At 47.0% G+C, this 23,809-nt stretch overlaps 1 protein-coding gene across 5 annotated transcripts in view; it reads left to right on the forward strand.

Annotated features, from left to right (window-relative positions):
* sez6b (seizure related 6 homolog b) overlaps window positions 1-23,809 on the forward strand; it is a 121,130-nt gene that overhangs the window by 53,396 nt on the left and 43,925 nt on the right. For all 5 annotated transcript variants that reach the window (XM_035534287.2, XM_081700035.1, XM_035534288.2 and 2 more), the window contains exons 2-3: window positions 13,067-13,657; window positions 15,043-15,173. In XM_035534287.2, the coding sequence (XP_035390180.1) occupies window positions 13,067-13,657; window positions 15,043-15,173 (722 nt within the window). The remainder of the gene's footprint in view (window positions 1-13,066; window positions 13,658-15,042; window positions 15,174-23,809) is intronic.

Raw genomic sequence — 23,809 nt, forward strand, 5'->3', positions numbered from 1 at the left:
GCCATTAGGGCTCCGCTTACTGGAGCATGTGCGTTTGTGAAGCGGAGACTCCAGTGAGCTGTGACAGGGGGAGATGGCAGAATGCTCTTTCAGGGGCTGTTAACGAGGAAAGCGAGCGCTCCGATGGAGGCAACATGGAGGCAGGGACGCGTGCCCATCTCGGCGGAGTTTTGGTGCTTTAACTTGTAGAGGACCCGTTTATACACACACGCGCATGCAAATATGTACACAGCTAAATGCCTTGAAAAAGAGGAGACAGAGAAATGATATGGCACTGTTGTTACTCGAGACGAGTCTCGGTGGACTGTGAATTTGCTTGCCCTTGTACATCAATAACGGATTCAGTTTCGTGTCATTGGACCCAGCATTCCTGAAGTAAGGTGCCCTCATAAATGGTAAATTTTACATACCGGTTGGGGGGGACTGTTATAAGTTACATTATCATTCTCTACAGAACGCATTCACAGAATGCACATTAACCAGCGAGACATACACCATGCCATCACTGCGTCAGCTCACAGACAGAGCTGCACTGTTCCTTCCCCTCCGTGGAGAGGAAATTAGATCTTGTTTTGCTGTTTTGCCTTCTCAGAGTAATAAGATAATGAGTGTTGGAAATTGGACCCTAATGTCGTTCATCGGCTCCTCTTGTGTGTTGCCTGAAGAGCCTGATTAGCCCTGTTTTCCATAGTGAAGTGCTCCTAAACTCCAGCATATTGAGCAAACCTGCTGTGAATAAATGTCTTGATGTTGATGCCTAATCATAATTACTCAGTACCTGCTGCAGTTTTTTTATTTGGCATAAGGTCTGTGTATACAAACAGCCTAACTACATACTGAAGACTTTTTTTTACTTATATCACTACTAATCCATTACTAACACGATTTCAGTTTTTCAGTTTCATCTCTTATCATCTCTCATCATCTTCCTTCCACTTTTCCTGGTGAGGCTCTCCATAGCAGCAGGATAAGGAGATCAGTTCTGACTTTTTATATTCCCTGGGACAGATTCCAGCTGCTCTTGCAGGACACCCAGATGCTTCCTAGCCAGTGGAAAGATATAATTCCTCCAGGGAGTCCTGGGTCTTCCTGCGGGTCTCCTTCCAGTGGGACCTGCCTGGAGCAGCCCTGGGGGGGCTTCCTTGTGAGATGGCCCCTCGGCTCCTCTCAGTCTTGAGGAGCGCTGATACTACTCCCAGGACTTCCTGGACTGCAGAGCTCCGCACCCTCTCTCAGAACGGGAGTCCAGAAACCCTGGGGAAACCTCATTTTTGCCACTTGTATTCGTGATGATATTCTTTTGGCCACTACCCATTTATCATAACCAAGAGTGAGGACAGTGAAGCTGATCGATCGATACACAGCAAGCTTAGTTCCAAGACTAAGCTCCTGCTTCACCATCACAGAACAATTCAGAGACTGTAACACTGCTGCCACTGACCCAATTCATTAGTCATTCTCACACTCCCTTTTTCCATGACTCGTAAACAAAATCCCGAGACATTTAAACTCACAAAAGGGCAAGTTTCCTCCTTTTACTTGAAGGGAAGCATTCTGTTCTTTTCCAGGGGAGTTCCAGGACCTCGGACCTGGAGGTGCTGAGCTTCTCATTCAACTGCAAAGCACTCAAGTGCATGTTAAAGGCGCTTAAAAGGACGACATCTTCTGCGAATAACAGAGATGCCGTCTCCAGCTCCCCGTACTGGACACACTCTGACCCCAGCTGCACATTGACATCCTGTCCATGAAAACCACAAACGGCTACAGGGGAGGCACAATCCAGGTGGAGCCCAACACCCACAGTGAACGACTTCAACTTAAGGCCAAAAATGCACACGCAAATCCACAAAACATGTAAACTGGGTTGGCATACTCCCATGATCCCTCACAAAGCTGTGCCAGAGAGAAGATCTGGTCCACTGCTCCTACTGTAATCTGTATTCCACAGGAGGATCAGACAGATTCACCTCTCCAGTACCCTGACATGGACTTTTCTGGAAAGCTTAGGTGTGTGATTCCCTTATAATTGTGGCAGATTTCAGCTCCTCCTCCTGAGACCTTTTGGTGGTTTTTTTTGCATATAGGACATCTCAGATTAAATCTTATCCACCCCTGCTGCTCTGCCACCATGTAACTTTTTAACCACCTACCATGGTGAATTCATCCACAGAAATGGAATTTGAATCACTATCGGTTTCAGACACTGCCTCCTGATGTAAGGGCATGTCCACCAAGTTGATGAGTTCCTTCTACCGCTCAACAATATCCCCATGTTAGAAGAACATTACTCAGAAAGGCTCCTTCTTCAACTTGATGGCTTCCCTCAACACTGGGTGTCCACCAGCATCTTCTAGGATTGCCACCATGATAGACACAGAGAGCCTTCTGGCTACAGCTTCTTGCCACTTTCTCTGTGATTTAAGAACATGGGCCATTCAGATTCAGTATTTCACTTGGTACTTAGTCCTGTTCTCCCCCTAACCCACGCCTGCCACCATTGCACCCGACCCCAACCCTTCACCACGTAGACGATGAACCCACACAGCTGCTCCATATCACCTTTTCAGACTGAGCGCAACCAAATTGTGTGGGTAGCCCAGCCACATAATGTCCCAGTGTTCCTACTCTGGGTATGGCACTCTCATTTCCACAAGCGCCTACTATAGGAGTCTGTTGGGCCACTCTTTCCTCAGATATCTGGTGGTCCATAATTCATAATTCTTCACAAATTTTCCAGTGCAATAATGTAAAATGTATCAGAGATGCTACCAATTTGCTACGCTCAGATCGCAACTTGTGTGCCAGCAAGCTCTAATGCACACAGTATATAACAGGTGCTATAATAATCTGTTCTTGGAATGGACTATTTCTAAACAAAACACTCTTTCTTGTTGGTAATTGAAATAGTGCTTATTACTCGGGATCTTTGCTATTGACGTTGGAGATCAGAGCAGGGAGACGATTCCCTCCGATTAGAGGATGCTGCACGGCTGGCAAGTGGCAGAGCGCGAGCAGCGCAAGTGAGGCGAGAGGAGCAGGACGGCATTCTCTTCATGTTGCTGGCAAAGGTGCACGGAAGTCAGCCCAAATGAAAGCATGCCTGCATTAAAGCTCGTTAAGGGCCCTAATTGCTCTGTCTTTGTAGAACCTGACAATTAACTAGTCTGATGCTCTGAACGTTTGTTTTGGGGGTTTTTTGCTTCCGTATCAAAGGTCTTTCATTCTTTGTTATTATTATTATTATTATTATTATTATTATTATTATTATTATTATCAGTTTTCTAAAAAAGAGAGGAAAGCCTTTATTTTAAGAAACATTGTTTAGGGCGTCAGCACAAAGTTGACTTATGGAGAGAGGAGATGGAGGGTGTGTGTGAGTGGCTTTTCTCCGTGGTGCTGATATGGAAGAAAAGGGAAGCTCGACTGTTTTAATGCTCATTATGCTCTCGCCAGCCTGAGGTCTGCAATACACCTGTGCTATTTTGGAGTTTATACTGAGCAAAACAAGAAACAGGACTTCTTGTCTTTTCATCAATACTACACTTTTAGGGTCACAATATACTTTGTTTACAACCACATAGAATCATCATCTTAAGCACTATGTTAGAGTAATTCTACAGTAATTCTACAGTAGTAGTTATGAGCAAAAGTAAACAAAAGTCATTTTAGTACAATGGCAATAGGCAATATACAGAGATGCCACAAGGAAACGTTTTAATATTATGGTAATATTAAATGCATATGTCTGACTGTCTGCATGTGTACTTAAGTTCCTCAACTCAACTGCATGGCAAGTAAGCAAAATTAATACAGTAATTCAGCAACTGTCATCTTGTTTCATTCATCCTTATTTCAGATTTGCGTCTCTGAGACTTTTGTGACTCTGTGTCTCCCTGGAGAAGTCATAAGTCATCATTTTTATGCAGCGGCAGAGTCCATTTTGTGTCTGGTTTGTTTGCACGGGTTTTCCTTGTACATGTTTTTCTATGGATGTGTGGATCTGGTATAATTTCACAGTAAAATTGTACTGTGCACCCCGTCACTGGTTTTCACCTTGAACTCAGGAAAGCCCTCAAGCAGAAGCAAATCCTGCTTCGTCACACCTCTGCAGATATTGGAATCATTTGAAGAAAATTCAGTTTCTATTTGAAACATGCACACCCTTCCCATTTGCCACAGCATACTGCATCATACCACAGCATATATCCAGGTAATACCTCACTAGGTCTCCCTAAACCACTATTCTCCCATACTGTGTAGGCTCATGGCTGTAGAATGGATGTGAAGTCCCCTTATATGGATTGCTTTGTGTAGCTGGATTTCAAAAAAAGGATTTCAACCGGAGAAACGTACATTTATCAGTATGAAATCATGTGTGCTCATTTGGAATTACACCCATGACTTTGCCACACGGCTCCGCCCCCTGTGTATTTACCCCATGGTTTAATTGGCCAGTTACATTTTCAGGGCCGTCCAGGGCGCTGCGCTCCCTTCCTGGTCGCCACGATATGTGAGACACATTGAGGTTTTGTGGCAAGTCCCCTCACACTGATGTGTGCATGCCCCTTAGGATCTGCGTTCACTTGTTGGGTCATCCAAAATGCTCTGCTCTTCTCATTCAGGGCTGTTCTGTGGTGCAGCCATCAGAGACTGACCAATGGGGTTGGGGGCGACCGAGTCCGTGACACGCCAGGCTAAACAGAGAGCGCGGCATGAGGCTTGGGACTGGCGAGGGCCTTTGCACGCTGTCAGAGCGGATGAGATCAATACGACGTCTCTCGCTCCCTGTGAATGAGCGGGCGGCGAATCGCCTGGGCCGGTCGATATGCAGCCACTGATAGCAGGTGTCCTTGCATTGATCCAGCCGGGCTGTTCTTTGTCTCTGGTCATTATGGAGATGCAGGAGTGACCTTTTACTCGGAGGTGTGGGGGAAGGCCAAAGGGAGCGGGGACTCAGCAGCAGTGCCTGCTGGGACCTGCACTTTTGGACACAAGTTACAGGTAACGTGGCCCTTGTCTCCACCAGTGCCGGAGTGACATTTTGACAGTCCCATCAATCCTGCTGGAGGCGGCGTGGGCAGCCGCGCGTGTATACCGTATTTGTTGGGATTTTGCACCAGACTTGATATCTTTGGTGGCCAAAGGATGAGCAATGAACATGTGAGGTACTGAAGCTCAGAGCGGCCGGTGCGTGAGGTGTGTGGATGTAATGACTCCTTGTGCTTGATGATTCAACTTCCTCAACTGTGAGAGTTACTAATCATGTCGTGTGTTTTGTTTTGACTTCCAAACCTCTGTGTAAGTGAGTGTTATCACTCCATGCTGTGCCTTGCCTGACCTCCATCCTCACCAGGAAACTGCATTTTTTAACAGAAACAGAAAGCACACATGACTGCTGTTAAGAAGGTTTCCTACCCTGTGTGAGATGATCTGCCATGCTCGGGTGTATGTAAAAACGCTCGACGGGTTTTGCATGGCCTGGGTTTTCAAAATGCTCAAGGAATGTGAAGCATAAGTGTTCACAAAGCCCTATGAGAAGTATTGTCTTATTACACCTGGATTGTGATTGGCTGGATGAGGCAAGGGAAGAAACCCTCAGGCCCTCAGGACAATCGCAATCGCAGTTACTTCCTCAAGTATGGCTCAGCTTGAAATACCTTGCTTCAGGTCTCATGGATGAGAAGCATGGAGACTATTTTCTGTCCTGGCTCCAAGATGGTGGAATGAACTTCTGGACAGCAGACTCCCTTGCAGTCTTCAAACGCAGACTGAACACCCATCTATTTGCAGAATATTTAAAGGACAACTGACACTGCTCCCTTATTGACTGACTAATTTAGTACTTATTGTAGGGTACCGTTTATGTTGTTTAACAAACGCTAGCACTTATTGTTTATAGCACTTATCATTGTTTAAGATAGACCTTATGTATTTTGCACTTCTAGGTATCAGCATTCATCCCTGTATTCTACAGTATTCTAGTTCATTGGTATGTTTAATTCTAACCTACTGTACTGTACTTGGATATATTCTATGAGTAAATGACAAAGCACTTTTGTAAGTCGCTCTGGATAAGAGCGTCTGCTAAATGACATAAATGTAAATGTAAATGTTCCTTGCGTGCACACGAGCCAGACCGCTTTACGGCAGTTCTCTGATTCTCTTCAAATCTGAAATGAGAACCTCTTAAAATTGCTACGAAATGACACACATACCCACACACACACACACACACACCCTGCAGATATCTATTGCTTGTTTTCCCTGTTGTGTGTGTGGCAACACTTGTGTGTAACACTTGGAGAGCTCATGTCCATAAGAGCAGAAAGTTTCACCTTGCCAGGGGAAATAGCGCTAACCGAAATCTGTTTCCCTAAATCTGTCCTTACATGCATCCCCATCCAAATAAAACTGGCAACCGATCAAAGGCCCTGGAGATGTTTGCTGGACCTTTTTAGACACACCATTATTCTCCTTTCCTCTCACTATATTTGAAGTTGTTACTCTGCCTTGGGTTTTTGGTTTCTGTTTTTTTTTTTTTTTGGGGGGGGGTTCCAGATGCTTCAAATTGCATTTATTATCCATGACAAATTTTTAAAAAATGTCAAATGTGCCTTTTTCCCCCTGAAAAAGTTGCTCTAGTTGTGACAGAATAAGGCTGAAAGAACACTTTTGCTCTCTGCTTGAGGCTTGACGGGAGCCTTTGAATTGTGTGTGACTAGTCTGAGGATACAGACGAGGCAGAGTGTGAGGACGAGGTGCGGCTGGCGACGTCAGCCCTGCCTCCCGCTGAAAGACGATTCAGTCTGCCGTTATTTACTCTGTGCGCTTGCCTTTTTCCCTCGCCGCTCCTGCACATTCGACTCGCTTTAGAGCGCAAATACAGTACTTTATAGCTTTGTGTGGCCACACTGGCATGTTACAGAAAAGCATGTGTAAATGAAATAAATAAAAGTCTTATTTATGTGTGTGCAGTGTCATGCGCGGTGCACGTGGTGGTGTTTAAATGCCCGCGTTTCACAGCAGGCATTTTGTCTGCTGTTTGACATGAGGGAGGATCAAAGCGATTTTACACCTGATTTCCATGTACGAGCTTTGAGCTTGTCTTCATCTACAGGCCGAGTGCACACCCGTGTTTCCTGTATGCATATGCATGAATCTGGCCTTAGTGGCAAGCTTTCCATTCCTTTTCTGTCAGTTAAACCAATCATCATTGCATTTTTGAAAAGCGCTATATAAATTACATGTATTATTAAACAGAAACGGTGCGTCATGTTTCTGAATTGTGTGCATAATGTATTTTAAACTGAGTGTATATGTCAATAGTCATTTTCACTATACAGAATCTGTGGAGGTGAAGAATTAATGGACTCAGTCGCCAGGCTTCTCTGCCAATGCATTTCTTGTGTTGCTGGACTATTACTTTGCACGTTAATGTTTAATGCGACTGTGTGTGTGTGTGATGGCTCTGTGTGAGAGGCCTCTGCTGTGGGAATGATTAGCTTGTCTCCCAGTGGCTCAGTGTCCTCCCTGCTCATGTACCTCGAGAGCGCCAGAAGCACACGAGCAGCCCTGTGCCATCTAAATCGATTAATTATGAGGCGGTGTGCGTAAGCATGCGGTGTGAGCGGGAGACCTCTGAGCGGGGAGAACATGAATTGAAGGAAATCAATTTGCGATTAAACGCATCCTCCTCTTCTGTCTCTGCCACCCGAGCTTCCGAGTGCTTTTAGCGTGCCGCTCGACGCCAACGGAGGTGCCACTGGTGAGATTTTCACTTTTGCCCGTGGGCCGGACATGTGTTTTTGGTGGGGGGGGGGGGGGGGGGGGGGGCAGTTTCTGATCACGTTGCCCTTTGTATTCATTCATTCTCTAGAAATAAATGTCATTTTTATTTCAACAAACCCCAACTGGCTCAAGTTTTGCCATGGCGGCTATCTGGATTTTGGAAGTCTGGGTCTGATTGGGCACGCAAAGCACATGCAAACAAAAAGGCAGGAAATGGTGCTTCGTTAACTGTCTCATTGCAGCTGTCTGATTGGCTAGAAGACCCGCCATGTGCCTTGTGTTCTCCCCGATTCCAGTGCAGTGTGTGTATAGGCTGTACAGAGGTCTGACTACTGAATCTGTTCTGTTCTTAGCCCTGGTTTCTGTCGCCCGCCTCTGAAACACTCAATAAATGAGTCAAAGTTTAAATTTTTTATTTGCACTTATTTATCACCATTTTGTATCCTGTTTTCCGAAGAGTAAGAAAGACCGCAAAAACATTTTCATAGTTTTCATAGGCCTAGCTAATAACCACTCCTCCAGTGAAATAACTTTAACATTTTTAATCAGCTGTGCTTATTCAGAATTCAGGGGGTTTGTTCCAGATAAGCCCATTTTCAGTTATGGCCTTTGAAAAGCTTGATAAACATCAAAGAACTTCTCCGGGCGCCTTTCCTTTCACTGATTCCCCTTTGTACGTCTCTGAGTGTTGGCTCCTGACATTGAGAGAGAGAGAGAGAGAGAGAGAGTGAGAGAGAGAGAGGGAGAGTGAGGGATAGAGAGAGAGAGTGAGGGATAGAGAGAGAGCAGGATAGAGAGAGAGAGTGAGGGATAGAGAGAGAGCAGGATATATATATATATATATATATATATATATATATATAGAGAGAGAGAGAGAGAGAGAGAGAGAGAGAGAGAGAGAGAAGACAATACAGAGAGAGGGAGAGAGGGATAGAGAGGGGGATAGAGAGAAGGATAGAGAGAGGGATAGAGAGGGAGAGTGAGGGATAGAGAGAGAGAGCAGGATAGAGAGAGAGAGTCAGGGATAGAGAGAGAGCAGGATATATATATATATATATATATATAGAGAGAGAGAGAGTGAGGGATAGAGAGAGAGCAGGATATATATATATATATATATATATATATATATATATATATATATATATTATATATAGAGAGAGAGAGAGAGAGAGAGAGAGAGAGAGAGAGAGAGACAAATACAGAGAGAGGGAGAGAGGGATAGAGAGGGGGATAGAGAGAAGGATAGAGAGAGGGATAGAGAGGGAGAGTGAGGGATAGAGAGAGAGAGCAGGATAGAGAGAGAGAGTCAGGGATAGAGAGAGAGCAGGATATATATATATATATATATATATATATATATATATATATATATAGAGAGAGAGAGAGAGAGAGAGAGAGAGAGAGAGAGAGAGAGAGAGAGAGAGAGAGACAATACAGAGAGAGGGAGAGAGGGATAGAGAGAAGGATGGAGAGAGAGGGATAGAGAGATAGAGAGAGAGAGAGGGATAGAGAGAGAGAGAGAGAGAGAGAGAGAGAGAGAGAGAAAGAGGGATAGAGAGAGAGAGATAGAGAGGGGGATAGAGAGAGAGAGTGGGATAGAGGGATAGAGAGAGGGGGAATAGAGAGAGAGGGATAGAGGGATGATAGAGCAATAGAGAGAGAGGGGGATAGAGAGTGAGAGGGATAGAGAGAGGGAGACAGAGAGAGAGGGAGAGAGAGAGGGGGAGAGAGAGAGAGAGAGAAAGAGAGGGAGGGGGATAGAGGGATGGTTTGAAGGGAATCAAAAGAGTAAAGAAAGTTAATGGGTAAACTGGGTAAGCTGAGTAAACTAGGTAAGATGGGTAAACTGGGTAAGATGGGTAAACTGGGTAAGATGGGTAAACTGGGTAAGATGGGTAAACTGGGTAAGCTGGGTAAGCAGAGTAAGATGGGTAAACTGGGTAAGATGGATAAGATGGGTAAGATGGGTATGGTGGGTAAGCTTGCTTGGCTTGGGGAGAATTTTAGGAAAGTGGTTACTAAGGCAGATGAAAGTGACGAGCTTCTTATCAGTACTTTTCCATTGTCACCCGCTCCTCATATGCCGCATGCACACTGAAATGAGCAGGTTCACCATCAACATTTTCAGCAAAAATTAAGGCCAGAAAGCTGTTAATATGTACGGGCAGTGAAAAGACTGCAGCCTGAGAGGAGGTTGCAGGGTTCCTCGCTGGGGGGCTTCTGGGCAGTTCCTGCTTGAAGCTGCGACCCCGGGTCGATTTTGTCCTCTGCCACTCCTTTTCTGCCTCAGCGCGTGGAGTTGACAGCGGTGTCCTTCCCCGAGGTGTGTTTGTATGGAGCAAGGCACCCCGACTGGAAAGTATTGGCCTGCTGTGTACGGTGACCGTGGCAACCCCACCGCTTTGGAGGAGACTGTGTGCACGCGATCGGACGGGAGGTGCTACTGCCGATCGCTTTTTCTCTAAGCCTGCGTGTGTCTTTGGATGCGTACGTGTTTACGGCTCACAGATTAGCTGCTTCTTCTTTCTCTGTTCCTCTCTCTCTCTCTCTCTCTCTCTCTCTCAACTTCTTCTTTCTTTTCCACAGTCGCTCTCTGTACTTATTTAGAAATAGGACAATGAAGCACGCTTCCAAAGAGACAGAAATACCTTAATCAATGCACAGAGTTGGGGGGCGTCCTGAGCCGGGAGGCTGTACGATCGGCGAGAGGAGAGACCGCCCTGGGGCGTGCGATGCTCGCCATCTGAGCCGTCAGAGCTGTGCGCGCGCCATGTCGGTTACACATCACTCTAACAAGTGTGCCTTCTACAAGGAGAGATTCCGGGATGTTCTTCTACATCGGAGCCCGAGAAGGAGGTGGGACTGCCTGGGAAGTGAACCAACCCTGGCCGAGTGCTCATGGGTAGCAGCATGCCAGCACGCGTTCCTGCTGCATTCGTGAGACGCGTTAGATCATGCGGAGACGCGAGGCAGGCACCGCGCGCCCTTAAAATTAGCTAAGGATCTCGCCGAGGCCACGGCCACGGCTTCTCACCCACTTTTTCTCCTTCATCCGTGTTTGGCCCTTCCTTCAAAGAAGTGATGTATAAAGGTTGTCATTTAAACGGTCACTGGAGGATTGTGTTTCTCTTCTGGGGTAAACAGAAGAAAAAAAAACGCGACAGAAAGAAAACACAAAGGCTGCTCTCCCCGCTGGTCTGCAGGACGAGCTTCAAACGCGGCCCGCGGTCATTTAAAAGTCAGATGCAGTCAGTGGAGAGCAGAGAGCTGAGAGGCCTTTGAATGTGCAGTGGAGCTGCTCTGTTTATATGGCATCTGCTCTAATGGCCCAAATCAAACCCGTTCCCCTGCCCCCCGAAACGTTTCGCTCTGCCCCCCGTGTTCGCCCACTGGATCTGCTGCTCCGTTTTGCCTGCAGGTTCTGGGGATCTTAAAACACCAGGCCCGTATGGCGGTTTGGATCGCAGGGCTTTTGATCCCGGGATCCACGCCGTATCCTATGACATTCCGTTCTGTGTGTGGTTCATAATGAAGTGGGAATGTCGCAACGACCCTTAGTATTGAAAAACGCACACAGGAGACATGCAACTATTTTCTCTGAATTTCTTTTTTTTTCATTTTCATTGTCTCTCTGCAATAACGGGAAACGTCTATGTGGGTGAGACACTATTAATTTTTAATAATAGCCAGTAATAGCCCATGTAATTTTCCTTCCATTTACAACATGACTAATCTGTCAATAGGGTGACAGACAAGACTGTATTAATTGTTATCGTGATTTTGGCCTCTGCAATTAGCTAATTATAAAAGTGCCTTAGTGAATCCATTCTGTTTAGTGACCCACTCACCGCATCAAAAATCATACAGTTGGAGTGCAATCAAGTAAATGAGTTTTACTCATAATCACAGAAATATCTATTGTCTTGTGTTCCAAGAAGGCCACTGACTATATAATCACTAGAAGTATTGTTTTCCGAGCTAAACGACTTGTAAGCTAATTAATGTCAACATAGTCAGTCAATCTATATGCATAAAACTCAAAGATACGATAAAAGCATAATGGATAAACACAAAGCATACGTGATTATCACCAAACAGCAAGTTGCTTCCATAAAAGAAAAGACCTGGTCATTAAATCATTAAACAGGAGTATCTACATTAACCACAATTGTCATTTTGTTGTGATACTGCCTACAACTGTCCCAATATGTTATTATTCTTTAATTCATTTTGGACAGCTATGAACAGCACATGGTAGAATATACTGGTTCTGATGAACCTTTACATAAAGGCTGTGGAAAAACTCATATTGGTGAGTCGTTTCTGCGTTCTCGACATTTCAGCCAGTCTGTTTTGTGCTGCACTAGGATTTACGATCCGCCGGCGTGCACTGAGAATACGTGACAGGGATCGAGGGCCTCTCTCTCTTCCCGATGGCCTTCGGATCCCGTCTGCAAGGATGTGACTGGCATGTCGCGTGTCTGCGTGATTTTATCCACGCAGCGCGATCTGTCTCCCATAAACCACACCTCACTTCCCACGGAAGCGACGCTCCTCTAGGTCCTTCAGAGCGTGGAGAGAAGGAAAAATAGTCCGTCAGTTCTGTTTGGTTTGAGAGATTATCTCCTCTCTCCCAAATGTCTCAGATCTGTGGCGTGCCGCAGGAGGAGGAGCCGCATGGTGCGTGCTGCCTTCACGGCGAGCCCTGTCGCTACAAGCACATCATTATTAGTAAGACTAGAGACAGAGAGAGAGAGAGAGAGAGAAGGAAAGAAAGAGCTATTAGGGTGAAAATGAAACATTGTGAAGGAATCAGCCCTCTGCCAGCACACTGCTGTCTCCTGATGAGCGTCTGATTACATCTCACCAGGTGCACGTGGGGACATTCCACCATTCTTTCAAAATGGCTTGATAAATAGCCCACGTGACGAATATTTACTTTATTAATTGGAAAGAGGGGAGAGAAGGGCAGGGGAGAATTCATATACACGATAATAAAATTTTGTTTTGTTCCGCTGTGTTCTGGTGTCTCGGTGTGTCTACGAGTGTTTTAACACAGCCTCATGTTCACTTTATGGGGTCATAACAGAGCAGGCAGCCTCGCAAGGAAAATGCTATACCAATGCCGGTTATCCAGACCTTACAGAGAGAGCTACATCAATCGCTTGCAGAGATATTCTCCATGAGAAGCCAGCTCTGAACAAAATGGTTTAAAAAGGTAACTGTGCCTGCGTGTTCCATGACACAGTAGTTGTGACCCCTTTGTCTCCTTCAGGTTCTGCTGTGATACATAAGTTGGCAGTGACTCACAAAGGAAGCCTAGTGGATTCAGTGGACAGCACGCACGAGCCGTACAGAGGCGTGCCTCTGGTCACTACCGCGCCTCCGTTCACTGGCCTCAACCACCACCCTCCGTTTAAGCCCCTCCCCCGAGGTGAGCTGCACCACCGGGGCCAACAGCAGGTTGGTGGTAGGGGAGGGGCGGAGCCGCGACTCACCGAGGGCCCTCCCACTCATCTGGTCCCCCACGAGGAGGCAGCTCCGTTCTCTGACGTAGCCGCCGCCAGTCTCACCACGCCAGGGCTCTCCGCTGGTGCCGTGGGTCAGACGCGGAGGAGGAGACCCGAGGAGACGTCCACCGTGCTGTCCGCCACGGTCACGCGGGCAGGCCGCGGCGACAGCGAGACTACGCGGGAGCCCCAGCACGTAACTATGCTGCTGATGGGAGGAAAAGGCGAGACGCCAAAGACCAGGGTGGAGCACGACACGCCCATCGTTCCTGGCATCGCGGTGACATCACTGGCAGATCTGAATGATAAGAGCAGCAGTAGAAGCAGCTCCATTATAACTCCCACTCAGACACCAGGTAACACCACCTACCTGACCACTAGGACTCCTGCATGACGAGGCTGTTTATGTTGAGTTGCCGTTTTATGAGATGTGCCTATAGTTTATAGTTGTGTCTGCAGGTTACCAGTCCTTTTTTGGTCAATACACTGATCTTGTTCTTGTAAATTATCTTATTCTCTGCACAGTTATGCCAGATTGACAGGGTCTCTTTCATGAGGCTAGGTGATGGCTGTGTATGTTGTGTATATATTAATTCTTTTATATTAATTTGTGTTTACAGAAGAAAGTCATACTATGAGCCTAACGCCGTGCTGTTTCATGGGCACCCATGATAAACCCCCGTAACACAACACACACACACCTGACAGTAGACACACAGGTGCAGGACTTCAGTACAGTTAGTTAGCTGACATCAGTGTCATGGCTGTTTCTGAAGTGGTGAAGTACAATGCATTATTGACTATAACGTATGGAAGCCCAGTGCAGCTAGTATGTGTACATACTAATACAATCAGTCTGTGTACATTCCCCATTGTTATGAGACAGAATGTGACACTGGACAGCAGAAGTAAAGTGGCGACAGACAATCAAACCTAATTTATCAGACGAGTCGTAAAATGTAGGTTTCCAGGCCAACTGAGTCACCGTGGGAACGGAACAGTGGCCCAGTAGCCAGGATGTCTCTGCCTGGTTTGCAGCACTCTTTTTGTGGGACTTTTAAACCAGGCAGTGATCATGAAGTAGTTAATGTCAGTGTTCCAGCTTCACCTACACTCAGGCCTTGTGTGGTCGAAACTACACACGAGTCTTGGCATCTATCAGGCAGAGAACCGGAGAGCTGCGATATAGCCGTGGTTTATAACTCACGTGCGTTCACGTGAGTAATCGTCCCCGCTCAAGAACGCAGGAGTTCCCCCCGAGTCCATGTGCACACGCGAGCCACAGATGCGGCGTGCCAGGGAGCGCCGAGTTCTAAGAGCTCCGAGGAGACTGGTTTTGCCCTCTCGGCTGCAGTGTGGCCAGGTGAATGGAGTTAAGTGGTGTGAGGGGCCCCCTTGAGCTTGGCCCCTAGGGCTGTGGTTCCAGAGGGACCCTCTCTTACCCTTAACTCCACCGAGAGATAAAAGGGCCAGAGATGGAGAAAGACCCCAAGGTGACCTGAAAGTGCTCTCTCCCCAGCTGCCGCACCTGAGCTATCCTTGACATACACACACACACACACACACACACACACACACAAACACACACACACAACGGGAGAGCGAACACAGCCTCAGAAAATGAGAAATCCTGCAACGATAATGAAGATGGGAATGCAGTGGGGTGGGGTGGCAAGAGGAAAGCCTCTCTGCTTCTGCTGTAATCTTCCGTTTCTCTGCCTGTTTCTCCCATCCACCACAGCCGCGTGCAGAGGCAGTTTCACGGCACCAGGGGGCTACATAGAGGCCCCGTCGCAGGGCAGCTGGCCCCACACTAATGCTGACTGCACCTACACCGTGACCGTCTACATGGGCTACGGCGTGGAGAGTCAGGTAGGAGCGCTTTATAATGTCTTTGTAATCATCAGAAATTACACTCTCCGGCTGATATGATGAACGTGGAAGAACTGGAGCATTTCATGTTGCTACTAAGCAGTCAGTCTTTTGGCACTTCTGAACACACACACACACACACACTCACACACACACACTCACACACACACACTCACACACACACACACTCACACACACACACTCACACACACACACACACACACACACACACACACCACACACACACACACACACCACACACACACACACACATAACACACATACACACACACACACACACACACACACACACACCTCACACACTCACACACACACACACACACACACACACACACACACACCACACACACACACACACATAACACACATACACACACACACACACACACACACACACACACCTCACACACTCACACACACACATACACACACACACACACTCACACACACACACACACACATAACACACATATACACACACACACACACACACACTCACACACACACACACACATAACACACACACACACACACACACACACACACACCTCACACACTCACACACACACACACACACACACACACACACACCACACACACACACACACATAACACACATACACACACACACACACACACACACACACCTCACACACTCACACACACACATACACACACACACACACTCACACACACACACACACACACACACACACACACACACACACACACTCACACACACACACACACACACATAACACACACACACACACTCACACACACACACACACATAACACACACACACACACACACACACACATAACACACACACACACACACACACAGGCTCATAGGCTTTCTCTCTTTCTCTTTTGCCTCACCCTGCTGTGCCCCTCACTCTCTGGGCACTATACCACAGACCCCAGTAGAACGACACACGAGCAGTTTTGTACTCCCAGTGCTCACTAAACGCATGCGTCCTTATGTAGCGGATTTGATGGGTTCGATTGCTGACGCGACCTGGTCGGTATGGTGTTAGCGTGTGTGTGTGAGTGAGTGAGCACCAGGGCCACCTTCTACTGCTCCCTGCCCTCCCTGAAGTCACTACCCCTTCAGCCTACCACACGGGCCGCCCGATATGTTTGCCAATCGCTGTCGCCGAGAGGAAATCGTCGCCACGGATTTCGAGCAAGCAGGAGGAACATGGACCCTTGCGTTTTCCACTCCCCCTCTTCTCTCAGTTTGTCTTGCCCCTGTCCTTGTGCAGACCTGCTAACCTGGGAGAGTATATAAATACCTCTCTCCTCCTCTCTCCTCCTCCCCTGCAATTCTTCAGGGTGACCGATATGTAAGGAAGCTGCAGAGTTCCTCCCTTAATTAATTGCTTATGGATTACCTGTCCTCTCCTTTTGTTTGTGTATGGTATTCTCCTGTTAAACTGTCTCTCAGGCTACGCTTAACTTAATTAAGGCCGCCACAACCTTCTGCTGATGGTAACGTTTCTCGCCGAGACCGTTGCGAGGGCCTCTTCTGCATTCCCCGCGCAGCCAAGACCCTCATTCGTCCTGTGGGGCACGTCTGCGGCTTAAAGACCCCGTTAAGCAATCCTCTGATCTGGCAGCCTTTCTGAAGACCACGCGAGCTTTTCTCCAGAAGACCTTGGGATCTAAAACTCCGAGCTCCTGCCCCACTGTGCACTGCGGAGAAACTTAAAGTGGATTTCTGCCACCCGAGTAGACAGAGGGCGATTTCCCCCTTTTGTTAATTCCCCACTGGAGGCCCTTGTCTCCGGCTCTGACTGTGGACTCAGTGGCTCTCACCTGCTGAACTGTACCAGGAACGAGGCTCAGCACCACTGCAGGGGGGTGGGAATGGCTCACCTCAACCACAAGGTGTGCAGCTGGGGAGCGGGTCACGCCCTCCGACCTCCAGCAGAATAACACCCACACTAAAAGCACAAATCTACACACGCAGGTGAGCACACGACACACACCCACACAGGGGGCTTAACTCAGGGAGCCAGCTGTGTTCCAGTGCACCTGAGGGAACCCACTCATCTTGTTCTAGTAACACTACAGTACTGTGCTGTACAAGCACATCCTCCCACTGGGCTTAAGTGAGCAGAGCCTTTCAGCTTAACAAACTTTCCTAATGGTGAAAATTAAATTTAATTATTTTTACCCCAATCTCCACCACATACCAGTCTAAGCTAATGAAGGGCTCTCTCTGCTTCCCAAGGCAGAGAAAGCGTTTATGCTAACTGCCTCGTGCTAAGCCATCTTTTTTTTCTTCTGGGCCATAATAGTTGCCATTACGGAGGGTATTATCATCTCTCGTAAGCAAGTAAAAAGTTAATGAGATAACAGGGAGGCATATTGCACTTTACTGGAACCTCATATTGATGAAGGACAGGTCACCACCTGAATAATGTCCAGTCATTGGTGGTCTTGTAGTCAGAAACCGACCAGTGATGAGGGTTAGAGGATCAACACATTTTAAATGCCAACATAGGGGTTACAGTCTGTAATTACAGAAGATGGGTTTACATAATAATGTACAAATTGAGCCAATTGTCCACAAAGTAGGTGGACATATAGTATATGTCCAAAAGTATGTGGACACCCTTCTTAATTATCGAGTTTCTTCCACACCTATGGCTAACAGATCTAAAATCGGCCATATAGCTGTGCTACCTCCATAGAAAAATGGTAACAGTAGAATGACTGATACAGAAGAGATCAGCGACTTTAAACGTGGTACTGTCATGGGGTGCCACCTTAGCCAGAGGGCAGTTAATGAAATTTCTGCCCTGCCAGATGTGCCCTGATCAACCGTAAGCGCTGTCGTGAAACGGAAGCATCTAGGCGCAACAATGGCTCAGCTATGAAGCAGAAGACCAGGTAAAACATCACCCACCACAGAGCTCCAGACAGCACCTAGAAGTAACATCAGAACCACAGCTATGTGCTGAGACCTTCATGAAATGGGTTTCCATGACCAAAGACAAGATCACTGTGCACATCGTCAAGCATGGGTGGAGTGGTGTAAAGCACCCTGCCTCCGGACTCTGGAGCAGTGGAAATGTGTTCTCTGGAGTGATGGATTACACTTCATTCTCTCGTGGTCTGATGGATGAATCTGGGTTTGGTGGGTGCCAGGAGAACTCAACATACCAGAATGTAACAGTGCTGGTAGTAAAATGTGCTGGAGGCGTTATTATGACTTGGGCCTGTTTCTTGGTGTTTGTGATAAAGGTCAAGGTCATTTTAGACACTTATATGCTTTCAGCGTTGGTCACAGTTTGGGGAAGGCCCTTTCCTTGTCCACAGTGTCTGTTTACAAAGCAAGGCCCATTAGACATTGTGTGATGAGTTATTGTGGTGAACTCCACTGGCCATGCTGTGGAGAAAAATTTAAATCAGCAACACTGGATGACTAGAGAATTCAAATCCATACTTCTCTAGTCGATTCAAATCCAGTCCTCAATTGCTGCTAGTTTCACTTTCCACTACAGTTTTCAATCTTTCTAAACACCTTTGGTGGACAGTGAAGTTGGACCAGATCACTCTGTCCTCAGATCCATTGCTCTTTCAGATGAATTGAAACAATGATTGTGAGAAAACCTTCCAGCCTAACATGACCTCACAAACTAAATGGACACGAATTCCTAAAGCCGCATTCAAAACTCTCGTGAAATCCTTCCTAGATCAGCGGAGGCTGTAATAGCAGACACCTTCATTTTAATGACTGTGGATTTGCAATGGGGTGTCCAACAAGTTCACACAGCGGTGATGGGTGTCCAAATACTTCTGAACATCTAGTGTATTGATATGGGGGGCTTGTTTATGGTTCAACCGATATTACTGAGCCTGGGTGTAGCTGCTTTGAGTTTAGCTCAAAATGACCCTAAAGCGCAGCACTTAAACCACTGACCACTGATCCCAGGTTTCACAATGGGTCTCCAAACCTCGGTGTGCACCTTAGAAGCAGACCAGATACAGGGTCAAGCACCAGGGAGTCTCCATCATCCCCATATAGTGAGACACAGCTAGGCTTGCTATGTGTGCCATGGGATCACTGCAGTGAAAATAGTCCAACAAATGCAGAGATGGACAAGCCAGACCATTTGTCAGTTTGCCTTTTTATTCATTTTAGGATGTTGCACTGAAAAATTGTAGTCAGTAGACAAGTAGACAGCTCTCTCTCTTTCTTTCTTTCACTCATTCTCTCTCTCTCTCTCCCAGCATCCTTTCCGCTTTCTCCTATCTCAGAGTCACTCTGCCCTTTACCTCGGAGTGCTTGTGTGCACACACTGGAAGCAAAACAAAAACAGACTAAAATATTAGGGAAAAAAGAAGATACTAATGACCAGAAATGGTAAGCAGTAGACTCCCGTGGACCCCGAGTGCATCAGACCGCGCTGGAGTGAGAGAGAGAGAGATCTATAAGTCTTCTTCCGAAGCCACGAGTGGCGCATAGGTATTGATCAAGGGTCGATACTCTCGACTGCCCTGGATTAAGTGCTCCTCTGTACGGTTCAATAAAATATAGTTATATCAGCAGCCTCTGCCAGAGCTGATAGCAGTGATTGATTGGGGTGTATTTATCAACCGGGACAGTTCAGTGCATAGTGGCGTAAGGACAGGTCTCCTCAGTACAGAACGTAAGAGTTTCAGTCACCTGTGGTGGTTACCCACTGTGCTCTTGGTTTGGCTGGTACGTCCCCCCGAATCATGTAGGATCTCCTTGGATTTGCAGTGAGATGGCACTTGCAGTGAAGTCAGGGATTCTGCAGATCCCGGGTTTGCTCTTTGCCCGACTGTTCCTGAACCCCGGCTGCTCTTCGATTTGCGTTCAGAATCAAGGCCAGTACTTCAGAATGACCCCTCACTGCTTTACCACACACGCTGCATACACGTAGGCACCGTCATCTCGAACTGAGGAAGGCACTGAATGCTTGGACTCCATGTGAGCAAGTTTAGGATGTTTAGTGTTCCACTGAACCCTTTTACATCACATGCACTTTTCACAGCGTCGTATTCTCTGATAGCTTGGATCAATATCTCCTTGCCACCGTAATGTCATCTCCCTGCATGTCTAACACATAACCACACAGTCAGTGAAAGAGAAAATCAGGCTTTCTTAACGGCCTGCTGACAGTTTCCAGTGCTATAAAGCAGTGGCCAGGACACACATGCTCTTTAATATGAGAACTCAGGGCAGTAAATGAGATTCTTTTGTTTCACACAACGTCTCCCCTTTACCAGTAAAATCGTTCTCTGTTCAGACCGGTACACTCACTGGAGGTTTCGGAGGTGAGATTCATCAGAGAACATTCATCATTGAGAGCAGTAAGAACTGTATCTGGCCCAGAAGGGCTCTGAAACCCAAAACATTTGTTCCCAGCTGGAACCAAAGACTAGTAGGTTGTAGAGGAAAGAGTTATTGTGTAACGGAGCTGGACGGGGAAATTTGCCAGCGCGTTATGTCGTGCTTGATCTTGTGCTAGCAGACCAGCAAACCAGATGACTGGGGCGCTGAATTCAGCTACAGCAACACATTGGCCATTAATGACAATAGGTTGATTGCATTAGCATACATTAACTACATGTAGTGCTATTATTAATAGATTTAATATTAATAATCTATTTTAAATATTATATAATATTTTTAATCATCACCAACAGTTAAAAAACCAAACATCTGTAACAACAGCACAAATACTCACAGGTAATCTACGTGCCCCGCCATCTTGTTATTACTGTTGTACACACGGTTGTGCACTGTGCCACGCCCTCCATCGATGACGCATCCTTGACTCCAACAAAAACTGGTGCAAAGGCGGGCCGGTTCTAGGAAATGCATGAACGGTGCATGAACCGGAACCGAACCCGTTCCTCCTGGTGAGCAAGGGTTGTCAGAGCCCCATATCATTAAATTCCAATATGACATCTCTGCATGTCCAGGCGTCATTGTGAAATTCATGACAGCTAGAAGAGAGAACGAGGAAGTATTTTTCTTCCATTTTATATGTCATCAGGCCTTTTCTGACCCACAGGCACCCTTTGTCTTCACTGACCTCCTGAGATTCAGGGGACAGTAAAGCCAGATGGTCTCTTAAGGCCAGTGCAGAGTTCTTCAACCATCGGTCACAGCCCATGTCACAAACAGGACTATCAAAGTCGGGAACCTTCATCGAGGTCTGTAGAAATCCAGGCCCAGAGTGAGGGCATTGAAGTCAGCATCGCGTGCGATGCTGTGCGGCGTCTGACATCCGGCCTGGACATGTTGTCCTTGAGCTCAACGCCCTCCGACCCATCTGATCCGCTTTAAGATTGGGTGGCACTGCTACTGCGTTTGACTAGACACTCATTATCCTGTTCCTGCCTTCCCAAGCACCACTAATTAGATCAACCTTTCCCTTTTTTCCGGTTTCATTGATATCTCTTCATGAGCACGCCATGTCAGTGTCCCCGGGAAAAACCCATTTCCAGGTTCCGTTGTTAATGTGCTCATAAACGGTGTAAATGGTGTAAATGGTGATGTTGGTCGCAGCTTTTTGGATGGTCTGGTCACGTCTCAATCAGCAAGCCGCGCCGCGTCGAATTTCAGCCAGGGCGAAAATGGCCATTATCTGAAAGGTGGGTGCTAATTAACAGCCCTGCTTTCTATCATATTCCACCTAATGCACGGTAACATTTCGCTGGTTCTGTGATTGCATCTGGGCTATTGAGAAGGAAAATGGTGCAAATTGGGCTGGGGCTCTGAAGAGAGTTCTGGGAGAAAGTGACTGAAGGGGAATTCTCTCACGGAAAATTATGAATGACACTTCCTCATCGCTTAATCCGAAGTGTCTGTCAGTAGGGTTTTTGAGAAGTGGAAGGGGAATTTGCACCAATGCTATAAGTCAGAATGTACAAGGTTTACAAGGTGTAACTACCTTCTCAGACTCAGACAGGATTCAGTCGTAACGGCCCGAGTGCCGCAGGGCGAGGAGCAGGACGCGCAAACGGACATGAACACGTTTAACATTAACGCTGTGAACAAGTACTTAAACAACACAAACATGAACAATGACCGACAATACTGCACACAACAGCCTGGGTTTAACTACATTGACATAATGAGACTAAACCAGGTGCAAGTGTGTGCAGGCGTGGTTACAAACACAATAAATAAACAAGACCCTCCCGCTGCATGCGGGAAGAGAGCTTTCCGTGACATCAGTCAGATGCTTCTCAACAGGGGGGTGTTGTGCAGAGGACAGTGTGCTTGCAGGCTGAAGAGCTGGTCTGGTTTTGCTTAGTAAAATAAGAGCAGACAGACAAATAGACTCCCATAGGCACAGGGAGAGAGAAAAGCACTTTACTGTCTGGAAACTCACTTCTTTCACCAAGTGTATTTAAAATGATTATCTCTTTATCTGCTTCTTTCTCTCTCTCTCTCTCTCTCTCTCTCTCTCTCTCTCTCTCTCTCTCTCTCTCTCATTCTCTCACAGACACACACACGCACACACGCATGCGCGAACACCACATGCAAATGCCTCATACACAGCTTACGACTCTGTATGTATGCGTCTCCAAGTGATTTCCTCACACATGGCAAAGCCAACCAGCTGAGCACTCACAGCACACTATATGCAGACTTCTGGCACAACCACGTCAGAATCAGGTACACCGCTGTCATCTCCGTAATCCCCTCTCCCACCCAGAGCCGAGCCGCGACGACGCTCTTCTCCCTGACGGTTCCTTCCTTTATGCAGTCTGGCAGCCCTGGGCTAATGTCAGCGCTGCGTCCTTCCGCCCACGCTGAAGGTCGACCCCGACCGAGGGCGAGGTATCCCACACGATAAAGCACTCAGCCTCGCATTCCCCGTCGGCCTCGCGGAGGGAGCGGCGCTCGCACATGCACACGCATGCGTTTGCCCTGAGAAAGGCAGCGCGTTCAGAAGGTTCTTTCAGAAGTGAATGAGGCCATTTTAATGGGCCCTCTTTGCTTGCCCAATATACACAAGCAGCAGAGTGAAACCACAAGCTCAAGATTCATTTTATCAAGTAATGGATCTCCACACATGCTAAAAAGTGAGCGGTGAGGTGTGGGAGGGAGGAGAGAGGTTTCTGCTTCGAAATCGTCCCATTCTTAGTCAGAAAACATTAACTGAGCTAAACAGGAGATGCGAATACGGCATCACTTTTAAAGCAAAGCGAGATCAAACACTTTCAAAATTGTTTCGTCGACGTGGCCTTTTCTTGTGTGATGTGACCACCACATATATTACTGAGAACCTAAAGCATGAACAGTTTCCAAGTTCTGATTCATGATTTGGACCAAGGTGAGGTGTGACTATGCTGGCATAGCCCTGCTGAGAGCCATTACCTCCATGGAAAAGACATGCTCAGTTCAGCGCTCATTTCTAATCTACAGCAATAATGATGAGCTCGCTGCAAGGTCCCTTTATCTCTTACCCTGAAACACAACTGCCCCACCAGTTCCTTCTTTGATAATAGATTTCGGGGCGGGGCATCCGTCACGGAGGCTTGCCGTCAGTCCGTACCGCTTTTAGAAGTGTCTCTGATCTCTGGAGCCCAAGCTGGAAGACCTGGCATCGCTCCAC

This window comes from Electrophorus electricus, chromosome 17 (genome assembly GCF_041902795.1).
Source record: "Electrophorus electricus isolate QZ-2024a chromosome 17, ASM4190279v1, whole genome shotgun sequence".
In the NCBI taxonomy this organism is placed as follows: Eukaryota; Metazoa; Chordata; class Actinopteri; order Gymnotiformes; family Gymnotidae; genus Electrophorus; species Electrophorus electricus.